The sequence below is a fragment of the Lactuca sativa genome, chromosome 9 (assembly GCF_002870075.4).
Source record: "Lactuca sativa cultivar Salinas chromosome 9, Lsat_Salinas_v11, whole genome shotgun sequence".
NCBI lineage: Eukaryota > Viridiplantae > Streptophyta > Magnoliopsida > Asterales > Asteraceae > Lactuca > Lactuca sativa.
Window position 1 is genome coordinate 54,936,051 of NC_056631.2, and position 23,918 is coordinate 54,959,968.

The 23,918-nt window shown below is 37.1% G+C and overlaps 1 protein-coding gene across 1 annotated transcript; it reads right to left on the reverse strand.

Moving 5' to 3' along the window:
* Window positions 1-402: 402 nt before the first annotated feature.
* LOC128128954 (classical arabinogalactan protein 9-like) lies at window positions 403-1,509 on the reverse strand. Its single transcript, XM_052767687.1, has 2 exons — window positions 751-1,509; window positions 403-501 (listed from the first exon to the last, which is right to left on the reverse strand). The coding sequence occupies exons 1-2, from the start codon at window positions 1,507-1,509 to the stop codon at window positions 403-405; spliced, it is 858 nt and encodes a 285-aa protein (XP_052623647.1).
* Window positions 1,510-23,918: the final 22,409 nt, after the last annotated feature.

Here is a 23,918-nt window from a genome sequence, read left to right on the forward strand (position 1 = left end):
TTGAGATTGATCACTTCCCTTTGAACTGTCTTCTCCCCCTTGTTTTGGATAGGCCACAGGCTCAGGAAGCCCCTCAATTCGGCTGAGCATGGCAAGTGCAGGAGCAAGCTTCTCATGCAGGGTTCGCCTCACCGAGTAGTTAAGAATCGGGTCATGCGCTTCAAGGATGTTGGAAAGGGCGTTGTGGACATCCGAAACACAAATTTTGATCACTACTCGCTCTGACAGAAGAGTATCAACCTCCTTCCTAGATTGAGAAAGAAGAAGGTTCTTGGCTTTAAGCGCAGAGGTTTTGCGAGCAAGAGCATCCATCACAGAATTTTCTGTGGCCAGATCCTGTTGGAGTTTAGAGAGACGCTCGTCAATGCTGGACTGGAAGGATTTATGGTATGCTTCAAGAGTCTATCGAAGACTAGCAAAGTTCTGATGTTCAGTGGCAAACGAAGTGGTCAGCTTCGTACTAGCAGAATTGACCTTCTCTGCATTGGTTTCGGCAGCCCCCTGCAAAGACTCCAGAAAAATGTTAGCATCTTTGAATAGTTTTTCGACTTTTTCGGTCGCAGCTGTGCATGCCTTTGAGGATGCATCAATGGCAGCAGTGGCAGAGGTGATGGAAGCTTCGTGTTTGTTGGTGAAGTCATCCACCATTTTCTGAATAGCAACCTCTGTCACGTGGGACCGAGAGGAGGAGGAAGAAGTGATGAGATTGTCAATTTTCTCATGAAGTTCTTTGATGTGCTTTTTGGTGACAGGAGCATCATCATCATCATTGCTTTGGATCCGGTAAGGGCTGTAGTATATGGAATCAAAGGTCATATCCTCCCCACCTAAAAATGTCTCGGTTTCGGCTGAGCGAGTGGGAGATAAGGGTGATGTTGGAGGTTCAGTGGTAGGGGTAGGTTCAAGTGTATAAAATGGCTCGGTGGTGAAGGTGGTTTCGGGTGCTGAAGTCTGATCCCCCGTATCAGATACGTTGGTTCGAACCTCACTGATAGTTATTTTGGTAGCTTCAGTGAAAATGGGTGGTGGTATAGGAATAGAGGTGGGTGGTATAGGGTTAGAAGAGGTTATGGGGGGAATGGAAATAGTGGTAGTTATGAGGGGAATAGAAATAGGAGTAGTTATAGGGGGAATGGAAATAGATGAGGTTATGATGGGAATGGAGGTTATGATGGGAATGGAAATAGGTATGGTGGTAGGAGGAGGAGAAATAGGTTTGGATGAAATTGTTACCTCATGTGAAGGCGAATGGGGAGGAGTATCACCTCGAGCTGATTCCTCTGAGTCAGACTTGTCAGCCTCTGAATCGCTTGAGGAAGAAGCGAGAACTAGTTTCCTCCTTGGCTGGTTTTTCTTCCTTTTCGGTGGGGGTGATTGATCTGTCATTGAGGGTTTCCGCTTCTTAGGAGAAGGACCCTTCGCCCCTTTGGCCTTTTTCTTAAGTTTCCCTTTTTCTGGTTTCTTTCCCCTGGCAGCTGGTTTATCTGCGTCATGGATGGACTGAACCATCTCTGCAGTCCGCTCGCTCGGACCCGAAGGACGAAAATCCTTGTAGGTCTTCATGATAATGCTCTCCTTTGACACACTGGCGTACATAGACTCCGAAATGGATCCAATGAAAGAGAACTTGGTGGGATCAGTGACAATTATCTTGGTGGTGTGGAAGACACTGATCGAGGAGAGGGGGAATCGGCTACAGTGGGAACATGAAGCTTGTCCATTGCCCATTTGGTGATGAGCGTCCACAATCTGGCATAGGATACTTCAGTATGAGGGGATGAGGAGGCAAGGCTTTGAATTAGCTGTTGCCAGAGAGCCGAGCCATAATCTAGGTTGATCCCATTGTACAACCTGTAGAGAATTGTCATGAACAATTTACTGGCTCCATCAGAACCATCACTCCTCTCAGATAATCCCTTGAATAGAATGGTGAAGAGGTCGTTCCATTGAGGAGGAAGACACGACTTTTTAATCTTCGTTACTGTAGTGAGGATTTCTGTGTAGCCCATGTTGTAGAACATTGAGAATAACTGTCCCACAGAGAGTGAGTCAGGGTTAACCCTTGATTCATCAGGTTCAAACCCTAGAAGCCAGCAAAAACGTTGCTTGGATATGGAGGTCTTGTTGGAAAGAATGTCGAAGTAGATTCTATCCACTGATTTGTCATAATGAGCAGTGGAGAATACCTGGGAAAGACACTCCATGGGTACGATTTCCACCTTCGACAAGGCAAGAACCAGTGGAGAGTATTTGAGACACTCCACGATGGGATACATGTAATGATCGTATATAAGAGGGTTTAGGTCAATCACCAGGCTTTGTTGAGGTCGAATAGGGAGAATGTGGGTGCGAGAAGAAGTTTCATGAACAGACGAAGAATCCGCCATTGTTGAATGCTGGGTTGAAGAAGATGAACAGTAAAGGATAAATCGCCTTAGTTTGCTCTCTGATTTTGGATTGTTGTAAAATGGTAAATGAACAAGGAATGATCCCTTTATACCGTGGGTAGAGGAGAGAGAAGAATCAGCCCCCAAATCCTCTCGAAACGCGAAATGTTTCCGGAATTGACTGAATTGTGACTGTTAGCAACCCCGATGATGACGCATGAGAGAGAAAAACTGTGCCGTTAAACGCACCTTTCCATCATATCACCTTTTTGAACTGTTGACCTTCCGGCTGAGTCATCAGCTTATCTTTTAACATAGCTATTATCATGAGATAGAATCAAAGATATTAGAAGAGCCACGTCAGTCTTTGATTAAGTATTTCTTTGAGACCCAATGCTACACAAGAGGAAATAACATGTATCGAACCGAACCAGACTTTCGGAAAATCAAAAGATTTTCGTGCATAGAGTGTCAAAAAATAAAGAAAGAAAACAACATCTATGTGGGAATATGTGATGTCAATGTAGACACAAAACAGTGGATCCCGGGCACGAATCTCTTCCTTCAAAGTCAAGAGAGACTTTAAAGTGTCTGTATGGATTCCCGTTGAATTACGATCAAACACTTGTTAAGAACTGTTGAAAGGCATCTTTTGATAAGGCTTAAAAGGGTGGCTTTCGCTTCAGTTTAGAATCCCGGACCTTGACATAAGACCGAAACCAAACGAAGTACCTGTGAGACCGATGTGGTCTGTTGAACAAGTAGGTTGGGATGTATTTGTGGTGACTTGTTGGAGATGTTTGTTTGTGAAATCTCAAAATATTAAAATTGGATTCTATGGGAAGAAATGTCATGGTGAGTAACAATTTCATAAGAATCACACAAAAGAAAGAGATTTCATGATACAACTACAAATGTAATTGTTTACCGTTAACTCATGTTAGGTATTGAATTTAGGGTTTCACTTAGCACGTAGTAACACGAGGCTAAGATCATAAACACAGAGATTGTGTAACCATAAACCTCAGTGGTTATTTCTGAGAGTCTCAAGGGTTACTATATGGGACCGAAATATGATGGAGAAAAATATTTGAGGTGGTGAAAAGAAACCAAAGTACCTCTGCTAAAAATAGTGACCAAGCAGAAAACTCTTGACTCGTATGAGAAAAGAGTAAGGTAGCTCATGATTAGAATAAATGTATCAGCCTAATTGGGAAGACAAGGTTTGTATATACCTAGTCATTAAGGCTTTATTCAAAATCATTTGAGGCTTTGGACAACATGCAGCAACATGCTTCTAGGGACGCTTAACTAGTATAAAGTGTGAGAATGATACCTGCCCCATCGATATTCCAGGAATGATAAACAAAAATAGGAACTAAAGAAAGAAAATATTTTTGGAGATTTGATATTTTTGTAAAGAGAAAAACCAAACCAAGAAGAAAAAAAATTTTGAACCGAACCCGAAATGGACCGAACGCTCGGTTCATTTCGGTTCCTAAAAAATATTTTTGGAAGACAACTGTACATAAGTATACAACCATAGACAACACCTTTTGAGATTGAGCGAAACCAAGTGCAATGGGACCGAACCCGAAATAGACCGAGCGTTCGGTTCATTTCGGTTCCCATGTGAACCGAACCCGAAATAGACCGAGCGTTCAGTTCATTTTGCTTCCAACTTTTAGTTTTAAGATGGTGTTTTTGGTACTAACTCCGATTCCATCATGCCTAGACCTTGAAGGATTTTATTGAAACTAGCTTCAGGTAGGGCTTTGGTGAAGATATCGGCCAGTTGATCAGTGGTTCGAACAAAGTGAATTTCGACGTTTCCATCTTCCACATGATCCTTAATAAAGTGATACCTCAGTTCTATATACTTGGTCTTGGAGTGTTGCACTGGGTTATGACAGATCCTAATTGCACTTTCTGAATCGCAATATAGTGGGATCTTTTTCATATTGAGTCCATAATCACGGAGCTGGCTTTGGATCCAAATCACTTGAGATGTACAGGAGGCAGCTGCAATGTATTCTGCTTCGGCTGTAGAAAGAGAAACACATGTTTGTTTCTTTGATTGCCAGCTAACCAACTTCCTTTCTAGGAATTGGCAGCCTCCTGTGGTGCTTTTTTGATCTAGACCACATCCTCCTAATTCTGCATCTGAGTAGGCTTGAACGAAGAAACCTGAGTTTGAGGGATACCAGAGACCGAGAGAGGTGGTTCGCTTCAAATACCTGAATATATTCTTTACTGCTAGCATGTGCGGTTCACGAGGATTTGCTTGAAATCTGGCATAATAGCATACTGAAAACATTATATCGGGCTTGCTAGCTGTGAGATACATCAAGGAACCAATCATTTGTCGATATAAAGTGATGTCGATTGCCGGTTTTTCTAAAGAAGGTGTGAGATTGGTGTCGAATGCCATAGGGACTTTGACTTTTGATTCTCCCATCATGCCAAATTTAGCAAGAAGGGTCTTTGTGTATGCTTCCTGGTTGATAAAGATGCCTTCGGGTCCCTGTCTGATATTTAAACCAAGGAAAAAGTTAATTGGACCCATTGAGCTCATTTCAAATTTTGTCTCCATCAACTTCCTGAATTCAGCTGTTAGGCTAGGATTCGTTGAGCCGAAGATGATATCATCGACATAGATTTGAACGATCATAAGGTGGTTACCTTCCTTTTTACGGAAGAAGGTTGGGTCAACCGAACCTTGTTTGAATTTAGACATCTTTAAAAATTTAGTCAAAGTTTCATACCATGCCCTAGGAGCTTGTTTCAGACCATAAACTGCCTTATCTAAGATATAGCAGTGATTAGGATGCTTTTCGTTTACAAAACCAGGAGGTTGCTCCACGTACACGGTTTCTTCAAGATCCCCATTTAGAAAGGCACACTTCACATCCATTTGGTAGACTTCAAAGTTCTTGTGTGCAACATAGGCAAGAAATATTCGAACATATTCCAGCCTTGCAACCGGAGCGAATGTCTCTTCGTAATCGATTCCTTCTTCCTTGCAATAACCCTTCACTACTAACCGTGCCTTGTTCCTGATTACATTACCCTCCTTGTCCATTTTGTTTCTGAACACCCATTTAAGACCGACAACCGAGGCATCTTTTGGTGTTGGAATAAGTCTCCACACCTTATTTCTTTCGAACTCATTGAGTTTGTCTTGCATTGCTTGAACTCAATCAGAGTGATCGAGAGCGAGAGCATTATTGACGGTTTTTTGCTCTATTTTTGAAACAAAAGAATTAATCATACAAAATTCTACTTTTAAGAATAAAGCAGTTTGCTTCGCCTTCAGTTGTGATCGAGTCAGAACCTTTTCAGATGCATCACCCACGATTTGAGACGCAGGGTGATCTTTGGTCCATTTGATGAGAGGAGGATAATTTGGATCATAAGTGGCATCCAATTCAGCATTTACCTCTTCTTCCAACTCAGATTGAATATCATCATCATAAAGCAAAGTGGAATTCTCCCCCTCGACAGATGACGAATCATTTGGAGGTGAACTATAAAATTCTTCTGCTACTGGGCTTCCAGACGATTCCGGGCTTTCGGTTGCTACAGGACTTTCGGGTGCAACCGGACTGTCGGGTCTGGCAGGGCTTTCGGTTCCTTCAAAGATTGGAGTTTCCTTTTGGTCATGAGGATTATCACCGATTGAAAATGATGGACTCTCCCCCTGGATATGTGAATCCTATCGTTCTGAAAAGAAGTGTTTCTCCCCCTCGACTAAAGTATTGCTCTGAGAAGGTTCGTTTCGAACTAGTTCTTCTTCATCCATCTGTTTGGTGGAGTCTTCGACAATCTTCTTAAGATGATCCACCTTGTTGTCTGCTGCATGGGCTTCAGAGTGAATAGCTTTCTCTGGTTCATCAAACAAATCCATGAATTGATCAAACAAATTAGCGACAGTGGCTGTGACCTGACCAGATTGAGAGAAGATCTCTCCCATTTTGCCTTCAATAGACTGCAACTTCTTGACATAGGTATCATCGAATGTTACATAATAGGTTTCTTCAATACGTTTGGAACGTTTATTCAGAACCCTGTACGCCTTTGAAGTAAGAGAGTACCCCAGAAAAATGCCTTCGTCTGCTTTGACATCAAATTTTTTGCGATGTTCTTTGGAATTGAAAATGAAGCACCTTGAGCCGAACACATGAAAGAACTTGACATTCGGCTTCCTACTGTTAAGAATCTCATAGGGGGTGACAGAGAAACGTTTGTTGAGATAACTCCTATTTTGAGTGAAACAGGTTGCAGCAATGGCGTCTGCCCAGAAGTACAATGGTAGTGAGGCGAAACTCAGCATGGTTTGGGCTGCCTCACACAGAGATCTGTTTCGCCTTTCGACAATCCTGTTCTGTTGAGGAGTATATGGGGCTGAGAAATTGTGACTGGTGCCCTTTTCTGCCAAGAAGTCTTCGAATTCTTTATTCTTGAATTCCAGTCCATTATCACTCCTGATGTTTCGAACGACTTTTCTCAATTGCACTTCGACCTGCTTGATAAAGAGTTTCTACTTGGGAGTTGCCTCTGATTTATGCTTTAGAAAGAACACCCATGTAAACTGTGAGAAATCATCAAAAATAACAAGAATATACTTATTACCGCCAATGCTCTCGATGGATGATGGACCACATAAGTTGATGTGAAGTAACTCAAGTGGTTCAACAACTTTGGTGTTTATAATGGTTGGGTGACTTTTGCGACTTTGTTTCCCCATTTCACAAGTAGCACATAAGTGTTCTCAATCAAACTTTAGCAATGGAAGACCACGAACATGATCACCGATGACGAGCTTATTGATGTCTTTGAAGTTGAGGTGTGAGAGCCTTCGGTGCCATAACCAACTTTTGTCTGAATGAGCTTTGGACAAGAGACAGATGGCGGGATTCCCTTTGATTGGGTTGAGATTTAAAGGAAACATCTCGCCTTTTCATTTTGACTTGAGAATAACCCTGTTGGATTTCTTCTCTATGATTTCTGAACCTTCATCATCAAATGAAACTTTGAGACCGGTACCTCCCACCAGTTGAGACACTCTTATAAGGTTATGTTGTAACCCCTCAACATAAGCCACCTTCCTGATTGTAAAGTCTCCATTTGTTATCATTCCATAACCCTTTATCGTTCCATAGGAGTTGTTACCAAACTTGACATTGCCGCCATTATGAAGGGACCGAAACTCCCTTAGCTCTTCCTTCCTTCCTGTCATGTGACGTGAGCAGCCACTATCTATGTACCATTCTTCGTCAAATTGTTCATCACTTATAACCTGCAAAAGTTAAGCAGATTTAGGAACCCATAGTTGCTTGGGTCCTCGTGAGCCTTTTACAAAAACAGGAATAGTAAGAGAGGCATCAACGAGATACGTTCGTTTTATTAATGTTGTTTGATCTTTCTTCTTAATTGTGAACACTTTGATTTTATTGGAGTTAGGTTCAGGGGTTTTGTTGCTAGCTTGCTTTCGGTCTTCTTTTGTTGAGGAAATTTTAGTCTTTCCTTTCAAATCCTTTGACGATTGAGAGCATGGTGAAGGACGAGAGTTAGATTTAGAAGAAGAAGGAGAATGAGAAGAATTAGAAGAATTAGAACTGGAATCTCTCCTGTCTTCATATTTGAAATGACCCTTTCTGTTGTAATCATTTGAGGGACCGAACCTTGACCTTCGGTTCTTGTTTGATGAAGGACCGAAACCGATTTTTCGGTTGTTGTGGGTCTCTGAACCGAAACTGGGTTTCCTGCTATAAAAGCTAGATGGACTGAACCCTGGTTTTTGTCTGCTGTTATTTGGAGGACCGAAACAAGACTTTGGGTTGTTTCTTTCAGGACCGAACCTGTCCTCTTGGTCTTGTTCTTTCTGTGACTCAGACGTGTTCTTTTTGTTCTTTTGGTCCAAAGGATTGAAGCTTCCTTTATCCTGTTTCTCTTCTTCTTTGGCCTTGGAGTTTCCATCAAAGTGAGCGTAGTGAGGGTTTTGGGAGCACCAAAATTGTTTTCGCTCTGAGAGGTTTTTCTTATACCTCAGATTCCTCTGCTGCTTTTGATTTTTCACCTGTTTGGGTTTTCTGTGAATATTCGCCTTCTGTTTCGGCTTCTGAACAACAGGTTCACTCTTCATAGGTGAGGTTTCGCTTGTGGAGGTGACTTCTTCTACAGGAGTTTCTTTTGTGCCGCTTGTACTTGGTACGTCAAAATTGTTAGGCTTATTCAGCGGTTCAGGAACATATCTACCTTTGGTCTTCCAGGAAGTTCGCTCCGACAGACCAACCGTTTCGTCTGCATTGTCTATGGGTGCTGACCAGAAAAACTCATCACAGCCATCTGCATTATCTTCGTTCACTATGGCAGTGAGTTTGGCTGTTTGATGTTCGGTTACTCCTGTGACCTTATACACTTGATTTGGTGTGGTTCTCACTTTTTGGTACGCAACAGCCTTTTCTTTAAGGGCTGGGGACTTAGTTTTGGACAAACTAGTGAATTCCACAGAATTTTCAGAATCAGGTTTTTGTGGTTTTCAGGTTCGCTCTTGACAAATTCAGAACAGTCGACTTCAACCTCTACAAAAATTTCACTCATATCAGCATCCTCATTAAGTTCAGATGCGTTTTCAACATCAATTTTGTTTTCTGAACTTAAATTGGTAATCAATGAGTTGAATTTTTGTATGGTTCCGGTCCTGAGTTTCAGCTTATCATTTTCATCCAAAAGATTTTTAAGCATGTGCTTATGGTCTTTGGACTTTATAAAAGATTCTATTTTGTCCAGACCATACATATAAGTAGGATTAACATCATCGGAAGATACAACACTTTCACAGTTGTATGCTTCGACATCGATTTCATCCTCCTTAAACTCAAGGAAGGGTAGAATCATGCGATGTATCTTTTGCCCTATTTCACAATTTAGATGCAGTTGATTAATGTTAGCATAAAGCCTTTTAGAGATCAAACAAAAAACATTCCTTTGTTTTAACAATTTCAGATTGTCTCTTTGCAAATAAATGTTTTCATCCCTAGACTTAATTAGCTCCAACTCCTTCTACTCAATCCACATCCTTCGCTCTTCACTCTTGGATGACACCCTGCTCATTTGGTCAGTCAGATTAGAATTTGTGACCTGTGTTTGAGTTAAACAACTATCTAGATTCGAAATTCTTGAATTCAAGTTTATTAATTCTTTTTCGTATGATGCTTGTGGAACTTTAAACGAAATAAAAATGGATTGTACCTTCTTGATCAATTCGTCAAGCTCATTGATCTGCACACTAAGAGGCTTTGCTGTAAAGCATACGTCCTCTTGTTCCTTGGTTGCATCATTTCCACCATCAGTGTTGTATCCCCTCATCTGAGATACATCCATCACCATGAAACATCTTCCACTAACATCGTCACTCTTTGCAACATAAGCCTTTCCATGAGAAGGCTTTCTCACTTCATCATCCTCTGAGTCGGTTGACTAGACTTGAACGCCCCCGAATTCATCATCATCTGCTGAACCCTGCACAATAAGAGCATTCATAAAGGGATTAGTAGCATCTTTCTTCCTTTTAATCTCCTCCAGCTTTTTCAGGAGAATTGCTTCTTCATCTTTCTCCTCATCTTTTTCCGTCATTTTCTTCAAAACACAATCTTTGGCGTAATGATTCTTTCCTCCATAGTAATAACAGCTGACACCAGAATCAGCTTCCACCTTCACCTCTTTCTTAGGTTCTTTAGTCTTCGACTCCTCCTTCACCTTTTCAGAACTGTAGCTTCCCTGCCAATTTCGGTTCTTATTGGTAGGGAACTTCTTCTTGATGAACCTTTTGGGATTGGACACCATCATAGCATAATCCTCTGAAGTTAGATCGTAGTCCCCTAGGTCCAGATCTTCGTCTTCTACTGCATTCTTACTTTTAGACAGAAGGGCCAAAGATCCCAAGTTTGTGACCACACTCTTTTCTTGCAACACCGTCTTTTCCTGGGATTTTAGAATTCTTACCAGTTTTGCCAGTGAATAAGATTTAAACTGTTCATGTGCTTTAACTGTTGATACGACCGCCCGCCATTCAGATCTTAGACCATTTAAAAAAGTAACCTTCTGTTCGATCAGCTTTCTTTCAATGTCATGTTTGATCATCTTACTGAGAAGATGATTGAACCGATCGAATGTTTGTGTAACTAACTCCTCTGGCTTTTGCTTGAACTCTCCAAATTCAGAGAGAAGAAGGGTCTGAATCGAGTGCTCCAGGTCTTCATCTGTCGAATACAGTTCTCTCAGCCTATCCCAGATTTCCTTCGCTGTACTACATGAACTAACTAAACGAAATGTGTCGGATTGAAGAGCAAACCGGATTAGTCTCAATGCCTTAATGTTGCATTGAAACTTCTCCTTTTCGTCCTGAGCGACGTCTTTCACATCTTTCAACAAATCATTGTATTCTTTTTGAGTTTTAATGATTTTTGAAGTCTTTGAATGAGCAAATGTGCCATTTATGATTGCTTCCCATATAAGATACCCGTTGTCCTCCGATCCAATAACGTAGTCTTCAAAATGATGCGTCAACACTTCATAATCTTGAGTGTAGAGGATTAGAATCTTGGTTGTTGATCCGATGCTGTTAGAAATGTTGATTGGATTGGATTGAGAATCGTCCATGCTTGATCGTTTAACCTGTTATAAGATCAGACTTTGTAATACGTAATATTAGGGCTTATTTAATAATTAATGAGATACGTCAATAATGGAGTGACAGCTCAATAAATATCAATGCATGCGGAATAAACCCTAATCACTTCTATGACAAAAGAGATTTGTATGAATTACACAGCCTCCTGCTCTGATACCAATTGATGAGATATTAATCTCTTAGATCGTTTAAATCATACACAGGTTTAGCAAAATGATTCAAACAAAGTAATAAACAAGAGAAGGAATCAACAGTATGCTTAATGATTCAAATGATTCAAGCCTCAGCAGAGCTCGACAAAGAACTTCCGCTGTAGAGGCTTTTAGGGTTACAATCGATAAAAACAATAAACGTTATGAATAATTGACTCCAAAACCTTACGTACAAAGATGCATGCAAGCATCTATAAATACTCAAACCCTAACAAATAAATCACGGATGGACAAGCCCAATCTGGATACAAAACAGGGCTAAGAACCGAGCCCAAGACGCAACACCATACACCCAACAGCTTCATTGTTTGATTTACTTTTCTGTTTAGAATCTATCGATCAACTCTTGATTTATTCTAACAATCATCACACCACACTTACTAATTTGGTTACGAAATTAGTTTGCTAATTTTTTACCAAAACATTACTCCACTCCCCGAACCACATATCTCTCTTGACAACATTGAAAATAGGAGCTACGAATTGACTGATAATCCAGAATTGGATTGATCTTTCGACAAAGAGAATTGGGAAAATGGTTTTTCAAACTTCATGATAAGCATCTCTTCTCTAACCATCTAATAATCGGATTTAATGATGCTGCCAATTAATCATCTTCTAAGACATCCAAAGTCAAAGATCAATTCCCTGTAGAGCTCAACTGGTTACTTGGTGTTAGGAAGTGCTTGAATGTCATGGATATAAATTGAAGAAATATTTTGCTACAAATCACCTATGGAGAGATTTTTGAAACACAACAAGTGTCCCTAGAAGAATGCAGATTAATGAAATATAATATGCAGTCATCATAATCAACAATCAAAGGACACACCATCAGTCATTACAACTGTCTTCCACTATCTTGTACTTTATTATTTGTTTATCTATGATGGTTGTTGATGAGCGGATGACTTTTGTATTATCTTAGACCCACGCCTCTAAGATTTGATTTGGCATTTCATACGTTGTTTTCCTATAAAAGGCATGTTGTATCGTCTTTATAAGACACTAAAGTTTATAACCGATATCAACTCTTGTTCTCCATCTTTATGCTTTCATGAATTACTCTTAGTTTATTTGTTTACTATGATGTTATTTACTTGTTTCATACTTCGTTTGTCATGATTATTGGACCTAAAAGTGATCCTAACAAAGAATGACTTGAAGGGACGATCCTTTGTTACACTTCTAGCAAAGGGATACATGTTAAACGAGAAATAAACCAACCATGCATACTTCACTAATATGGTTCATGTGACAAAATTTCGCGATTTGATCTAGCCCCATACCATAAGAAAGTGTCCCTTCATTAGAATATTCCTTAGTCCCCATAATTCTCATCCCACACCAAGGAATAAAACCTAGATAAATAACTCAAGCCAAAAACAATGTCAAGTAAAAGACCAATATACAAAGGTTGACTAAACTACAATCATCTAGAAATGCTAGTGCTCCTACCAAAATGAGATCCATTTAGAGTGGATACTTGAGCAGAAGATGATCATGAAGTGCTATTGTACTTGTCAACAAATGATGAAATCTAAACTAAAAACTTCATCAAAATAGAAATGAATTATACAAGACAGAATGTATAATAATCTAAACATATGATTGATGAAAAAGTGATACAATTCGTTGGACCGACGTTTTTTATTTTTTTGTGTTTTTTCTTTTCTTTTCTTTTTTTAATTAATTATTTTTTAAAATATTTTAAAATTACTTTTTTTTTAAAAAAAAATTATAATTCTTTTAGACAACAAAACCCCATGATACAATTACAACCACAAATACAAAGACTTAAGCTACTAAGAGTGTAATACTAAAAACAGCTAATTATATATGTATTGCGATAATATTTGACTTTACTACACAATTTTAAACACTTTTAAAAAACTAAAATGAATAAAAATGAACTTCAAACGCTACGTAGGATCAAAACTTGACTTTTCAAACAATAATAAAACATATGAAACTTTATATAACACATACTAATTATAGGATTCTACCAAAAATTAGAGCAAAATTTTCCAAAAGATGTTTTAAAACAGCTAGCCTTAGTTTACAAAACACAAAAAAACAACTACAAACACTTACATAAACAAAATGAACAACACTAAAAAGGGGTAGTTGTCTTTCTTTTCGTTCTTTTTCTATTTTTTTCCATTTCTTTTATTTTATTTTTTAGGCTCACTTTTTTTGGTTTACCAAGGAGTTTTAAGAAAATTACATCAAATATGAAATACAAATAACATCTATATATAAGCTACATAAGAAGCTAAATGACAACTAAATATAGCAAAGTTAAATGCAAAAGCTAAGCATAAATAAAAGAAAGTTAAATTGAGATCAAATGGAAAATATGTCTATATGATGAGATGATGTGATATTGAGTAGAGTAGCTAGGCACTAAAGATCTTAAAATAGCAAAAGCTAGTTCTTGTACCCTTCTTTGGGTGTAATTATGGATAGCAAGGGAAATGTTGGTGAGGGATTGGTCGACTTGACGCTACGTTGTCTCTCTAGTCATGTCATACTTGTCGTAACTCGATTCATTTGCATGACTACCTTGCACCCTTTCCCCACGTATGTATAAATGAAAATATGACAACTGAAAGTCCCTATGAGTGATTATGTTCTTGTTATTCCAAAAGGTTGCATAAAATATGTTTCGAGTCTTTTAGTTAAGGACGTTCGAGTATGATAATAGAGAAATAACAAATATGTTTGTAAATGACCTATCTATATTCTATTCTAAATGAAAAAAATAGAAAATAAGAAAATAAAATCTTGTTGGGTTTTTTAATTAAAAAAGGAATGCAATTTAATTTGAATGCAACCTAATTTCTAATGCACGAAAAGATGAAAAAAATACCCCACCTTCAAGCTTTAAAAGAAACATTGTACTCAATGCCTGGGGGAAGGGCGAAATGCTCTAAGTCGAGGGGTCAGGTGGAGTGTAAGAGAGATCATGGAAATGCCCCTCAGAGATATGCCAATCCTACATTTGACCCATATATTGCCAAATTTGTTGGATATCGATAGTATTTTGTTTTGAATGAAGACAAAGTCGATCAAAGAAGGGGGAAATCATGGGGGAAGAATTACAGGACTGTTGGTGGTCCATCTGCAGGTGAAATTGCATTACCTCCTTTTGAGGAACTTCTTCATCGGCTTCTAGCTCCTCCTAACTGATGGTCCTAGAAGCCCTCCAATGGGTGGGTTCGTATGTAACAAAGTTGGATACATAGGTATCAGGAAGGACAAGATAAGGAAATCTATAAAGGAAAACCCCCATGTAATGGTTTTTTCAGGTTTCTTCTAGATATTTTACATACAAGTCAAGGTGTAAATGCTTAGACTGCAGATCTATGGTCAGGTAGAGAGAACAGGACAAGTTGATACCAAGAGCATGAGTAATGATGTTAACTAATCCACCAATACAAAATTTACCTAGTTTTTAGGTGTGGATGGAGTAACACTTATGCAAGAAAAATGATGTGAAGTTTAGGCAGGGGATAGGGTCAACTTGTCTTGTCATGCACCAAAGAAAAAAAATTTCAATATTTGAGATTTAGCCGGCTTCATGCGAGCGAATACGGTGCAAAATAAGATGTTATGGGCGACCGTATGGTAAGGATGTATTATACTTGTGGGTTGGTTCCAGCCAACTCAACAAAAAGTGAGGTCGATGATTTTTCTCTAAAAGACCGCTTCATTGAATCATTGGGCAAATTCTAATGTGCCATGAATGTGTCTTACATTAATGTTGACAATATTTTGTTCAGTCGCGAACAGGAAAGTGAAAACGCATTGTCCATGATTTGAAAGGTGACAACTTATGTTGAGTTGTCTCGCTGAAGGGAATCCAAGAACCTGTAGGTAGGGATTTTGTATTATTGACCCCAATTATCTAAGAATCACCTCCACCCAATGGTTTCAAAGAGAGCGTAGACTCCCTTTAAAATTCCAAGATTAGAAAGATTGTTGACATATATGAATTCTGTGCATTTCACTTCGTGAGCAAATATTTTCTTATAAAGCTCTCGTGTCGCCTTATTCGAAAATTTAGGCACATTTTGATCTGCTTTTCATCCCGACGCTGGCGCTTTGTCTTTATCAAAGGCGGAACACTTGCTTGAAGTGGACATAGCGATACTTAAAATTCAATGACAAAAACATACAAACAACTAACAAAACAAGCAAACCAACCTAGATAATTGATGCAATTTGACACTCAACGGATCCAAAAAAAAAACAAATATCAACAATTCACCAATTGAGTCCAAAAACATCTATCCTAAACATAATTTAACGGAATTCCACATAATAATCAATCAAACCATGCATGTAATATTAAAGATGTCAAGGAAAGAATGTACCACTCACGTTGTTCCACATTTCTGAAATACGAAAATTAAGTCTGCTCTGATTATCCGTGGCTTTAAAGTCCGCACCCGAAGCTTAAAGGTTGTTCACGGGTGATAAAATGCAATCTCTCTAATGAAATCCATGGCTTTCGGCTCAAATCTATGAAATCCAACGGTGGCTCGCAGCAACTCTAGGATTTCCGCAAAATTTTCTAGTAGGATAAACTAGTTTAGCTCTGTGGAGTTTGTAAAGGAGAGTAAGCGGAACCCAATGGTTGTTTTGGTTTTCCAAAAAGTGATCGGAGATGACCGAAAAACACCGGCAACAATGTCAATGGGAGGTGATTGCCAGAGGTAGCTCCGATGACTGATTGGACTTGTTGTTCATGGGGGTTTGCTACCAATACTCAGGAAAGTTGAATGGTGGTGGTGTCGTACAAAATGACCTGTCGGGTCAGAATTTCGGCAAAGTTGGAGTAGAGACATTGATTTTTAGGCATCTCTTAGGTAGGGTTCAAGTCGGAGGTCAAGCAAGGACGATTGACGGTGGTTTGGTTTCGGTGGCTGGCTGAAGGTGGCAGTTTGGTGTTCTCAGGTGAATTTTAGGTGGAGGAATGTAGAGGGCACTTTTTAATTTCTTGAAAAAAAAAGATAAGAGAAAAGGGGACATAAAGAAACATAATCGATAACCTTTTTTCTTTTCCTTTCTATTTTTTCCCTTTTTGGTGGTCAACAATTGTCAATCAGTCAATGGTTGGTCAAAGGAGTCACTCGGCTTGAGTGATATACACCTTAGCCTGGGGCATATTTGCTCTTTTGAAATCTAAAAAAAATGAATACATTTGCCTCCAATATCTCACTCGGCCTGGGTGATTTTCATTGTTTTGATGCGAATAACAAATACATTATTTTATTCCTTTTTTTCAACAAAAAGAAACCTCGATGATTCCCGGTTTTATTAATCTCAACAAAAATGGGACTTCGATCATAGGAAGAACTTAATTTTTCAAAAACCAACACTTGTAAACTTCCAAAAATATTTAAAAAAATCATTTTATTTGGTTTTAAAAACATGAAAGTACAATGCACTCCAAAAACGCCCTTCTTTAATGTCTTTGGTGAGATGTATTACAAATTCCATTTTAGTATCTCAAGACATGCATATGGATGATGTCTAGGACATTTTCATTGAATCCCTCGTAGAACGGCTTCAACCGATGCACGCAGAATTTGAATTTTTTTCCTATTTCTTTGCCTTAGATTTCGACCACTCCATGTTGAATGACTTTTATGACAACGAATGGCCTAATCCATCTTAATCTTAACTTCTAGGGAAATAAATTCAAACGTGAATGGTAAAGTAAGACTTTATGACCCTGTTGAAATGCTTCCGGGTAATGGATTTTGATGGGTTTCACTAGTCCTAACAAAAAACAAATCCATAGGTAGTGAAAACAAAAAAAATTATTCTAAGGCAAGTTAAGATGTAAACCCTACAAGGATCTCTAGTCTAATAATATGCACAACAAAGATATTCATTAAATACTAACCTTTTAGAAAAATCGGGTTTGCTTGAAGATCCCTTAAGGTTGTCGAATTTATTGAAGCTTGAGGAAGGACTAGCACCCAAAGTAGAATGTCTCTAAAGTCCTCAAAAAATCTAGTCAAGCGAAAATAAGTGAAGATCTTGGATATTTATGATATTTTGTTATTTTATCTTTATATATAAAGACAAGTTGATCATTACTCACACAAGTACACTAACTCACACTCTTACTTACTCCGTGAAAGCTCTCAAACACTAAGGTGTTGTTCTTTTTCAAAGCCAAAATGTTTGCAGCCTCATATATTTTTGTATTATTTTTCTTACATTTACATTTACATTGGTATTTCTTAGTTTGCAACACTTTCACACGATTTATTAAGAATATTTTTATCTAGTTATATCTTTGGCATATAGCCTTTATGTTGGGATTCTCTACGGTATCTTGACTTTTTTGAGCATCTTCAAATGATTCTTTGACAATTGTAACACTATTTTTGTCACAATTTCCATATTCATTTGTATTTATATATAGGATTCAGTTAACATTTCAAACACTCTTTTTTCTACACTTTTTATAACAATTGTTAACATTATCGTTCTAAACCTAAGAAGGTAAGATCTTGATAATATTCAACACTTTCTGCTAGTTCCAACATCTTCAACATTTTATAATCTATTTATTTTTAAATTTTGATACAAAACTTCACACCACACTACTAATTTAGAGCATCTTTAACCCACTCATATTCTCCATTTTTCCCTCATTTCTTCCTCCATTCTTCTCTAACCCTCCCCAATTTATTCCCCCATTTTGGGGGATATGAATAGTATTTCCCCCAATATGGTGTTATACTATTCATTCTCCCAAAATGGGGATGAACTTTGCGTTGTTGGTTTTAATCTATCTGTTATATATTTATACATTTTTAGTTTATTTTTACCTACTAATTATAATTTAAATATAATATTTAATGCTTATAATATTTTGTTATATATTAAATTATATTAATTAATTATAAATATAAAGTTTGTTTTTTGTTCATCAAATTCGTATAAAAATGTAAATACATATTGAAATTTTAAAAAACAATAACGTATTTTACAAAAAACTTATAATTAAAATATATATTACAAACACGATAACATATCCTATTAAATATGTAGTTAACATATATATTACAATAATAATCTAATAAAAACCAACAAGTGACAATACTATTATTTATTTATTTAATATTTATTTAAAAGTGTTTATGTGTAATATTTTTATAAATGCATATATAATATTTATTTATAAGTTTACTATAAATATAATCTTTTGTATTTAATATTAATGTAATGAAAAAAATATCGATTATATATTTGTTAAAACTAAATTAGTAGAGGGGTGTGTTTGACAATCTATGTAAGTTGGAATAATGAAATATACTAAGAATATACTTTTTGGAGGTAAATTGAAGTAAAAAATAGAGTAGGAAGGTGTGTATGGGGCAGTTTGGTTCGGTTATTGGTTAAAACACAACCATAACCATTATGATTGGTTAATGCATTTTGGTAATCAATTGATATGGTTAATATTGGTTATGGTTAATGGTTTTTATCGGTTAACAGTTTTGGTTAATGTTGGTTAACTATAATGTTCAAAATAATATAAACGACGAAAGTATATTGACATAAAAAATGAAAATAGAATACCAAAAAGTCATCAACGCCGATGTTTGTAACCTACCTTATAGTAATAGAATAAAATGTGTACCTTTAATACTTAGAGTGAGATAACGCATAGTCACATTCAAAATAAAAAACATTCAAAAAATATAAAACATTTAAAAAATTGATATTAATATTAAAATAAAGTCAAACATTCATACGCGTTCAATATGATTAAATCAAAACTATAAAATAAAAGAGCCAAACATTCATATTATGTGTTATTGGATAAAAAAAATCAATCACTCATATACATTCAATGTGATTACGTCAAAAACAGTAAATAAAAAAAGTTAAAAAAATTCAAAAAAATACATTCTTAATATATCACAGAGTCAAGAAGAACTAAAAACTTAACTTACCTAGAAGTCTTGATTATAAAGTAAAAAAATCCTTCGAATAGGACTATAAAGTCCAAACAATCTTTGATTAGGATTAACGGTGCTAGAAGCCTACAATTAGGATTATGAGTGTGAAGATTAAACTAATTGTGAATAATGTTTAAAAATTATAGAATTAGCCGATTAAGAATTACAACATTAATCAATAATCTAACTCAATGCATGATTAGAAGATTGTGTGTGTCTGCGTGATCAGCCTTTGATGGTTGGATTGTTTGTTCATCTCCTAACAAGTGAGGATTAATATATTATTTTATGTATAATCTATAATTTTTATATATTAAAATATAAAGTTAACGGTTCGGTTTAACCTATAAAACGATAACCGAACCGTTAGTTTTCGGTTAACAAAAATTAGAAACCGAACCAACAGTTTTTAAAATGGTTCGGTTATTTTGGTTTTGTTTCGGTTTTTCGGTTATTATGCTCATCTCTAAGGGATGAAGATGAAACACTATTTGTCCCATTTTTTAAGTGTTTTTTTAGCAAATCACCTACAATTTTTAATAAATAATATGGATTAAATTTATAATTTACTCTAAAATAAAAGTCATATTATTACTTATTCCAATTTGATTTTCTTTTTTCATGGAGCGCAAGCATAGTCAAAGCTTCTTTATTTTTTCCTTCAAAAATTAAATTGGTAACTTGAGAGGAACGTAATACTTTTATTCTAAAGGAATAGTTGTATATGTGACGTAAGCAGCGTGTTTGTCTATGAAAAAACAACCTTAGTTGTTTGCCAAAATAAGCAAATTATTTTAAGCTGCTGGTTTGTTGGTAGTGTTGGTTACTCGCTATTTTATGAAGTACGAAAAATAAATAAATAAAGTCAAACTAATTACTACAATTTTAATTGATTTTATTTACATAAAATATTACTAGTATATAATATGGCTATTATAATTTATACATTAGTTTTAATTTTTGAAGTTTAAAATATCGTTAAGAAGTTATATAAAATGCACGTTTTCTTTAAGAAAAAAAAATTAAACCATAATTAACATTAATTTTGAGTAAAATTATAAAATTGGTCCCCATGGTTTATCAAATGTTGCAGTTTGGGACCAATTTGTCTTTTTTGACGCATGGTTTGTCCAAAAATAAAAATATTGTATAGAATTTGTCCCTCAAAAATTTGAATGCACTTGAAAATTGCTCTTTTAGTTTCCTTTTTCATTTTCTTTAATCTTCTTAAATATTTTTATAATTAAAGAAAATGAAAAAAATAAAACCCATAATAACTTACCCCCATATATTTCTCTTTTAATATACCAACTTCAAACTCTCTCTCTCTCTCTCTCTCTCTCTCTCTCTCTCGCATTGGACCACCACGGCTGACCACCTGCAACTGTTGGCCACCTTCTCTCCGGAAACCACCATCATTCTCATCGGGGACAACTACCATTGGCGGAAACCACCAAAGGTATCACCTACTCGAACAACCTTCATCGGCACCATCATGAAGGATTTTTGTCACTATTGACATATCTAAAACAACCGTTACCTCTTTGATGTTGTCGAGTTGTCACCAGATCTAGATCTCAAACTTCGACGTTGTAGCTCGACAAACACGGTGGCCGAATGCCGAAACCCTATCATTATCTGGGGCCGACTTCGTCGAGGAAGAAACACACGCTAAGATCTAAACCTCTCTCTCAACCTCTGTTCGAGATCCTATATCAAAGGGCTAACCCATTGTCATCATCTGCTCAAGGAGAAAGAGTATGTTTGTTGATTTGTTTGACGGAGGAGGTGGATTGTAGCAGGGAATTTGGAGGGAGATGAACAGATGTAGAGAATAATGGATCTAGACGGAGGTGGATAACGATAGATCTGAACATAGGCAGATCTTGTGAGAGATTAACGGTGGTGGTCGTCGATGGATGACGGTGGGCGGTCGTAGCCGACAGGGGTGGTGTTCCAACAGGGAGAAAATTTAAAGTTGGTATATTAAAAAATAAATGTGTAGGTTGGTGTTAGGTGCAATTTGTGCACCTTTTTGCACACCTTTTAGTCCCATTTCATGTATCTATTTAGGATAATTGTTCTTTCCTTTTTCTTGCATTTCATCATATTCATGTTAGTTCTAGAACAACCTTATTTGCACACTTTCATGTCTTTTTTCAGGTAAACCGGAGCTTGGAATGCGCTTTGGGAGATGCCGGGAAGCATTGGTAAAGATTTCGGGATGATCGGGCGAAGAACGAAAAAGTTGAAAAAATCAAGTTGGGAGTCGGAGTCAGAAGGGTACACGGGCCGTGCCCTTTTTGCCCTATGCTGAACACGGGCCGTGTTCGACCCAAGAAAACTAACTTTTGGCAGTTTTTCTATTTTTCATATTACGGAAAATTGGGTCATTTTTGGGGCGACACAAGATATCAGAGCACATTTTGAGAGGGGATTTCGAAGGTTTTTGCAAAGGTTTATCCGTTAATCATTTGGAAACATTATTTCTCTTATTTGTAAGTTGTAATCGCACATTATTTCCATCTTTTATTCTTGTGATCTTGTTCTAGCCATGTGTGGCTAGAAACCTAGTTTCTCCAATTTCATGTTTTGACTTCTTGGTAATGACTTCAATCATATGACATGATGTTTGTTCTTAATTCCTATCTAATGAATTTGATTTTGCTTCAATCGAATGTTTGATTCTAATTGTGATTCTTATTGGCCATTTGAATTAGGGTTATGTCATTCAAGTTATCTCTTTTACAAAATCCGTAATTGTTTTGAGAAATTGAACAAGTAACAAGCATTAAATTGATCTTTCTTGAATGGATTTAGCGTAAATCTTATTCATACACTTTTACACTCTCGAGCTTATGAGGAGTATTGGGTGTTGTTGGGAACATTCACATAAAGCTTCATGCAATCTTATAATCTAATTCTAAGAGCTTGTTTAGATTAGGTTAATAAGACTAGGGTTAATCAAAGAGCTTGTTTTGGTTAATTAATGTGGTGAATGGGAAGTGTTAGAGCTTATTAGCACTTTCAAGTACCAACTTAGATAGAACTGAACGAATATTGTGTCATCTTTGAGTCACATTGTTTAGTTGTCATACATGAAGTTGGAGTCCTTACAAAATTTGAATTTAATTCAATCATTTAGCTTACTACGTGTGTTTTTAATTTTTTTTTGTTTAGTCATTGCACTCTAAAACCCCCCTTTTTACTGTTGGTGACCATAATACCTTGCGCAAAGAGGTATAAGCTAATTGTCTCGTGTCTCTGTGGATCGACCCTACTTGCCTTGTACTACCTTTTAGTGCAATATAGTAGTGTTATTTTGGAGTATATCGTACCCCTTTATTTGTTGGGTTTGACACGCCTAACAAATTGGCACCGTTGTCGGGGACACGGTGTTACTAACTGTTTATGTCAAGCATTTTGTGAGCAGGTGCTTTAAAAAAAAGTCAGGTAGAAGATAAGTTTTCAATTGAGGGAAATGGTGAGAAAGTTAATGTGTTGTAAAGGCCCACCTACTTAGAACAAAGCACATTCAGGGGCCAAGTCGAGCCAACGACTTAAAACAAGGGTAGCTAACCGGGAGGCAACCCGGGGTTATTTTTTGTCTTTTATTTAAAAACAATTTCCATTTCTTTGAGTTTTTGGTTTTCAATTTTCCAAATGCATTTAAACATGATTTAAAATCACCAAACGCATTTTAGGATGCAAAACGAGTCGTGTTCAATCAATAGTAAGAAAGCTCGCAGTCAGAGAGGTACATGGTCCGTGTCATTTTTCCTTTATGACCAACACGGGCCGTGTTCAGCCAAATCTCGTACATTTTATGCCCAACACGGGCCGTGTGAATTTACTCTTATGCCCAACACGGGCCGTGTTCGCGCAGCAGAACCTGTGGGTTTTAATGCTAAAAATCGGGATTTTGCCTCATTCTTCCACACATTCATTCCCAAACACACACTCTCTCTCCCAAGAAAACCCCAAGGTCCGATTTTCACCAAAAATACTTTGATTCTTCACGATTTGGGCTTAAATCTTCAAAGAGGTTTGATTTTCATCTTCCCCACTTCATCTCCTAGATCTAATACACCATCTTCTTACACATTCATGGTGGATTTGGGGGGTTTTTGAAAAACCCTAGGTCCGAAATTTTCTAAGAATTTTGGTGTTTTTGTGCTTGAATCTTCATGTAGGCAAGCTTAGGGAGGTTGAAGAGGAGGTTCTCACCACCAACTGCAAAGCTCCAAGAATGATTCGGTAAATTCCTTCCATATCTTTAACCATTCATATTTTGCTTTAAAATTCAATATATGTGCACTTGTGACTGTTTTAGACTCTTACCCAACCCGACTACCATCCCCCACCACCTTCCAGTGATTAGATAGCTTGTTCTGCCCTCTCCAAGCATCGGGGACGATGCTTATATTTAAGCTTGGGGAGGGGTAGAGTTGTGCATTAGGTGCATTTTCATCATGTTGCATTTTCATGTTCACATCCATATTCATGCAGGCATTGTTAAAAAAAACTCCTTTCTTTTTTTCATTTCCTTGCATTCTGCATTTATAAAACCCAAAATGTTTTTCTTTCCATCATTTTCATGCAAAAAAAAACTTTATACGAGATGATGACACTC

Bases quoted from the DNA above. Each gene is read 5' to 3' on its own strand.
- LOC128128954 (XM_052767687.1), bottom strand. From the start codon at position 1,509: ATGGTTCAGTCCATCCATGACGCAGATAAACCAGCTGCCAGGGGAAAG. The intron at 502-750 runs GTCACCAAAAAG...GAGTCTTTGCAG, and splicing joins ATGATGATGATGATGCTCCT to GGGGCTGCCGAAACCAATGC.